The sequence below is a fragment of the Xenia sp. Carnegie-2017 genome, unplaced genomic scaffold, assembly GCF_021976095.1.
Source record: "Xenia sp. Carnegie-2017 unplaced genomic scaffold, XeniaSp_v1 HiC_scaffold_16, whole genome shotgun sequence".
In the NCBI taxonomy this organism is placed as follows: Eukaryota; Metazoa; Cnidaria; class Anthozoa; order Malacalcyonacea; family Xeniidae; genus Xenia; species Xenia sp. Carnegie-2017.
The window spans coordinates 2,863,911-2,870,282 of NW_025813469.1; the positions used below are offsets into that span (position 1 = coordinate 2,863,911).

Here is a 6,372-nt window from a genome sequence, read left to right on the forward strand (position 1 = left end):
AAATATAAATGGCGAAAGGGGTTCGAATAAAATAAAGATTTTAATGCATCTATGATTTAACAATATTGACATGAATTGCGTCGATAATGGCAAACTGTTAAGATGAAAGGTTAAAAACATTAACTTTCGCTATAAGTGTTGCATGACCAAGTTAAAAGGTGAAGTGGATAAGTGGTGTAAACAAAATTTAATTCAATGTTTGAAGTAAAATAAGGAAATGTTGTTTCTTCTTTCTGATGAGAAATATATTTCAGGTTTTTGTCATGTTTATATTTTGTAATTTATATTTATAAAATAAAATTTAACGCTTTTTACACACTGATTCATTCTATTAAGCTAAAGTCTGAACCATAGCCATAAATCATACAGGAGCTATATGCACAAGAGTCTATATAATGCCGCTGTACATTTACATAAGAAATGGAGAAGTTCATTGTAGACATGCAATTTAGAAATGAGATCTCATACTAATTTTACATGCAGAGATGTAAAAATAAAATTTTATTGCCGCAAATATTTAAGAATTTGAGCGAAAGAGCTGGAAAATTTTTATTTGGTGTTATGAAATGCAAACAAGCCAGGCGAGTCATTTGACCATAAAGTAATTGTAAATACAAACAGTTGTGTAGTTAATATAATAAGTCTTTCACAAATGTGCATCATCTGTAATCCACTACATAAGATTGAATATTGAGAAAATATCTGAAAAAAATTTGAATTCCAATCTTTTCATGTTTTTATTATTGTATACTGAAAAATTTAATTACATCCGATGCTCTAAAATAGCTTTTATCCATTAAATTTGTCTTGCAGTGCATTGAATTGCAATAATTTGCATTTGTATAGTATCACTGTATATGTGAACACAACGGCAGTATTCACCCACTGTGTTTTATAATTAAATTGTTCGAATGATGACTTTGGGAAATTTTAGTAATTTAACTAATGTAAACATTGTATGCAACTTTAAAAAACGGAGTTTATAGGTTCATCTACTGATCATATTTGACAACAAATGTATCAACCAACATTTTTAAAATAACCAATTAACGAAGAGAAAAGATAAGGGAAGATTGCAATTCTTTGAGGTAATTACTCAGATTGAAAATCTCGTTTTAAATATGTGAATACATATATTCAAAACTATTTCTTTGTATTGAACAATTTTGTCATTATCTTATTGCATTACTTAAAGCAATAATAGAGTCAGAGATAAGAGTCTTAAAAATAAACCTATATACGTTTGACATACACATTCGTTTTTATCTTGGCATAATTAAATTGAAGAAATAGAACTTCATTTATTAGTAATTAAAAAACAAGAGAAAAAATGAATCTTGTTTCTAAGTAATTATTTGTTTACATGGTATTTTATTGCGTTTTATTTGGTGATTAGTTCTTTAAGTTGAAATTAGTCCTCTTTTCATAGCTGTTTTGATCTACTTGGAACAGACAACCTTGCACACATTAAGAGTTGCATACATATACAGTTTTCATTATAGTATTATTCGCTATATATATTTCTAATACTAGAGGTGGCACATAAGCTGTACTCCTAAGAATAGTACGCGTTTTTTTTTTGGGGGGGGGGGTGTTTGTGTCGATTTCGGCATGTCAAGTTAAAGTAGCGGACTAGCTAGTATCAGCTTCAGTCAGTCCTAAAAGATTGTATTTAGTTGATTTAGTGCAATGAACCTCTTATTCTCCTCCTCCAGCATTTGTACTTTCTTCTACAACATTGCTTTACACTTTTTATATTATGTGTTCAACTTTTGAAGTCATTTGATCCTCTTCTTCGACTTCAAGCAGTAGCATGATGTGTAAGGAATACGATCATTATTCATTAAAAGAGGGTCATCAACATGTAAATCAAAATCATTTGCAGTCTCGCTTGTTGTTCCAAGCTCGGTCTTTGAATAGGAAAACACGAACTATTAAGAAGGCTGTCTTTTGCGGCGACGCATAATCTTAAAAAATTATCAGTAGTTATAAATATAACAGGAATTTCAAGTGTGTGGAATTCGTTGTTTTGACAAAACTATCAATTAACTCACGGCGGCAAAATTTCTATTGAAGTATCAATTTTCATGCAATCAATCACATTTGCCATTTTTGGATTTTTTCTTAAGAGAAAATCAAAGAAAATCTACAAATCTTGTTTATTGCAATAGATTCCAGTTTTGAAAACTGATAGACATTAACTGTAAGCCTACACACAGTCATTTTTTAGCTGCACAAAATGCATGTGCATTTTTTCTACTAAAATGTGCGAGTTAGAGTTACTTGACAAGAATTTGAAAATAATCAATTGAGAGAAAACTAGATAACTTTTATAAACATTCATCGGTATGTTGTGTAGCTGAAATCATGCATTCAATATTCATATTGAAATGTTGTTAGCAATTAAGGGGGGCATGTGGTTCATCCAATAAAATACTTCACTCATTTTTTTGTCCAATCGCGTAAGTACATTTTAATCATAACAACTTTGCCGGAGTTCGACAAGCTTTATTTATTTCCTTATTTTCATTTCTACATTATTCCTAAAAAAAGAGAGAAGCTCAGCACAACTGTTCCGAACACAATCAAGAATTTACAAAACTCTTGAACTGATTCAGGTAACTCAACCAGCTTCTTGAAATTTTAATTTATCACCTGTATCACAATATCATTGAAAATACTGACATAAGCTAAAAATGACTTTTTATCAATTGTGAAAATCAACTATCAGAGACAATTACAATATATTGTTTACTTCGTTTAGTGACACAACAAAATTATTTAACAAATCTTAGTGCAGAAACCAAATCTTTTACATTTTTGATGACCTTTTCAAATTTGGAAATTATTGAGAGGCGGTGCTACACCCCAGAATTATCTTACAGCATTTTTATCTTCCTTACTCTAATCAGCTCACAGATTGGGAACTAAAAACTGTTAAAGGAGGTGTGTGATACGCTCAATTTATCGACCATAATAATGACATCATCAAATTTTTATTCACAATAGGTAACTCAAAGACAATGGCAACGGCAAAAGACAAAGATGAACAGAAGGAAATTGAAAATCTGCACATACGTCTCCTAAACCATCTTAAAAATATTCCGAAAGTGGAGAATTTTGCTGAATGTCTTCACTCTATTTACTACATGGAATTAGCCAGCTCAGTTAAAGACAAGTATGTTGACGACTTTAAGGAAATCCAAAAACAAGTAAGAAATGATGCATTTATTTTTTTAAAAGTTCTCCTACCGTTAACGGAAAAAATGTTAACGTATATCGAGAATTTCTTTGAAGAGTACGATGATACGTACGAAGAATGGAAAAAGGAAATAGAAGGTATTCTTAACGATGTTGAGGAAAACGCAAAAAATGCACGATTAGTTGGATTGCTAGCTGAGAAGTTAACGTCAGTAGCAAAAGATAATAAGGTGCGGATAGAAAATCTTCTCAAAATAATGAAGTCCGAACACAAATTCCAAAAAAGTATAGAAGACCTCGAAAAGAAAGCGCAATTATGTGAACAGAAAGCAACTGACAGTAGCAATCCATTTACTAAAATGTACAATAGATATATGGAAAGAAAATGGTTAAATGAAGCAGCTTTATTGAAAGATGAAAGAGAGAAATGGTTGCAAGAACACTTTTCAACCGAGATGAATGATATGTTAAATGCATTGAGCAATTTCATCACCAGTATTAACGGAATAGCTACTTTCTTTTCTAACATTCACAAAGATATAGAAAACTGCTGGAAAGCGAGCAAAGTGAGCAACGTGAGCGAAAACAGTATAGTGAGCGTAGAGAGCAAAGTGAATGTTCCTGATCCTGAAAATACTAATGAAAGAAAAAAGAAAAAACATTTTGAGGCTACGAAAAAGATAAGCAAAGACATCAAATATCAAATTCAAGTGTGCTTTACCTCTATGCCTAACATTCGGAGCTCGCTAGATGCGATTCCCAAGACTGATATTGACGAAAATTGTGTTCAGGATTGGGTAAAAAAGTATCTGGAAAAAATTTACGCAAAGTTCTTTAGCAAATTTTTATCTAACGCTATTCCTAGTATCGAATGGACTCAAGTCCTTGCTATCAAAGATGAATGATCATTCGGATAGTTTTTGATTTAACAACTTCAAGTCGACAATAAAATTTTGGCATGTTGTTTTATGAATTTTGCATGAAAATTATTTATTGGACTCGTTGATGATAACTTGGGAGTGATTGCAGATTTTATCATTTATATGTCCTTTTAATCGATGATTATAATAACCCTACATAAGCTTACGCACTTACGTCCAGCAAAAATTATTTAAAACATTTTAGTGTAAAACTCACTCCTGCAAGTATGGCTTGAATATGTAATGTTTGTATTGCATCATTAATAATTTTTTTTCTCATAGTATGAATTACATTAAACCTGTATGCATTCATAATAGCCAATTAATAGCACAATTTATTAATGACCTCTAATGTAATAAAATTTATATATGTGGAAATTATAAGGTCATTTAAAAAGCAGGTGCCTACAAGCCCTACCGTTTACATATGTTTTTCAATAATAATAATAATAGTGGTGAAACCCAAAACGGTGAAACCCAATTCTTTCGCCACTCGCTAACTATGCTTTCTAATAGATAGCGGGTAGAGTAGCCAATCAAATTGAAGCATTTTCCGAATACAAGAATGACTCTACGAAATATTTTTAAGAGTAGTGTGCATGCAATTTATGAGTGTACCATTAAAAATCTGTATGAGTGACACGATCGAATTCATTACTAACTTTATTAGAATCATTGACAACTCAACATAGAGCCTCTTTAGCAATTTAATAAAATAAAAGCTAAGAACCTAATTACATGGACCGAGCATTCCCAGTAAGGCGAGTTATCTCCAATGCTAGAGTTACGTTTTTAGCAATTACATAGGTGATTACATATGGAGTGATTATATAGAGCGAGTCTCTCCAGCAGTATGAGGGCCTATTTTATCTGAGAAATATTATAAGCTTTTCTTTATTCTGCAAATTTCAACCAAGTGCGCCCATTTTTTTTCTTTTGTAATTTTTGAATAAAGACAATTCAGGTCTTTTACAGTTTGCAGTGGCACAAGATCTTAACCTACGATTTGTAAACCATATAGCTTTTAGTTGTAGGATAAAAAGTCCCTTGATGAAGAAAATTTGGAAATGACGTTTGAACTCGATTTTAGCTACAACTGTTCATTGAAATATCGTGTTTACTGATTAAAAAATAGAACTTATAAATAGCTAAGGAAATTTATTGAACACCCATTCAACACACTGGGAGAATTGTGCTCTCGTATAGACAATAATAAAATTGGTCAAACCAATCATCAAGATGTTGCAATGCGTAATTATTTTACTCTGGAGTCATGATGAACACTTTTAAATGTAAAATATTTGTTTGTAAATTCAGTGCATAAAAATATAAAAATTGAAGTACACTATCATGCGTGCCTCACGTACGTGCATCTCACATGACGAGACAAAACTTTATTGCGAAAAGTATGAAAAATTTCTGTAATTGGTGATTTTAATTGAAATGAAATATTACACTTGACAAATCGTCCAATCTGATTAGGGGGGTACCTGTAAACACAGACAGTTATATCAATGTAATATTTGTTTCAAATGTTAACCAACGTATATTACAAGTAATCTTTTAATCTTTTGTAAAGTCAATACCGATGGTATGTGTATACAAGATGCAAATTTCGGAACATTATCAACACATCCATGTTAATTTCATCACTTTATGCCGAAAAACTTTGTTAAATATTATTTTGAAAAAGCTTTTAATCTTTGAACTTACCTAGCAACATATTGAATTTGAATAGTTCGAATTTGTATAGTGTCGCTGTTCATTTTGACACTATGGGAGTCACCTACTGCGTTTTAAATTAAAAAGTTCAAGTGGTGACTTTGAGGTATTTTAATTATCAAATATGCCGTCCATTTCAAATGGTGATACCGAAAAAACAACCAACTAACACATCAAAGATGACACTGTGAATATATAGTAGCAAATTTCGTTTTTTTACGATGGTTCAAAAGAACTAAATCAGAACGTAGTCTTTCTGTTACTTCATAAAAGCACCGTCTTTAAACTGCTAGATTTATATGAAAGAATTTCAAAATAGATTTGGCAATATTAGAGCTAAGTCAATTATAGATATTTGAAATAAGCACATTTAAGTGATCTTTGTGTAAATAAAACCAATAAGGTTGGGATAAAAAGTTTGAATAGAAATAAACTACGTTTAATGTGTGTTCTCTCTTTACATATTGCGTTATGATAAAGTTTACTGTAAACATGATCTTGAATATTTAATAAAAGAAGCAACATTTCT

General features: G+C 31.0%; 2 protein-coding genes across 3 annotated transcripts in view; one reads left to right on the forward strand and one right to left on the reverse strand.

Annotated features, from left to right (window-relative positions):
- The window catches only part of LOC124437554 (sulfite oxidase-like), a 40,674-nt gene that overhangs the window by 29,082 nt on the left and 5,220 nt on the right, over nucleotides 1-6,372 (reverse strand). The window lies entirely within an intron of this gene.
- On the forward strand, nucleotides 967-4,518 carry LOC124437558 (uncharacterized protein PFB0765w-like). Of its 2 annotated transcripts, XM_046987525.1 has the most exons (3): nucleotides 967-1,088; nucleotides 2,554-2,618; nucleotides 3,010-4,518. In XM_046987525.1, the coding sequence occupies exon 3, from the start codon at nucleotides 3,024-3,026 to the stop codon at nucleotides 4,104-4,106; it is 1,083 nt and encodes a 360-aa protein (XP_046843481.1). In that variant the 5' UTR covers nucleotides 967-1,088; nucleotides 2,554-2,618; nucleotides 3,010-3,023; the 3' UTR covers nucleotides 4,107-4,518. The 2 variants fall into 2 exon arrangements, with proteins under 2 accessions (XP_046843481.1, XP_046843482.1); XM_046987526.1 differs by lacking the exon at nucleotides 2,554-2,618.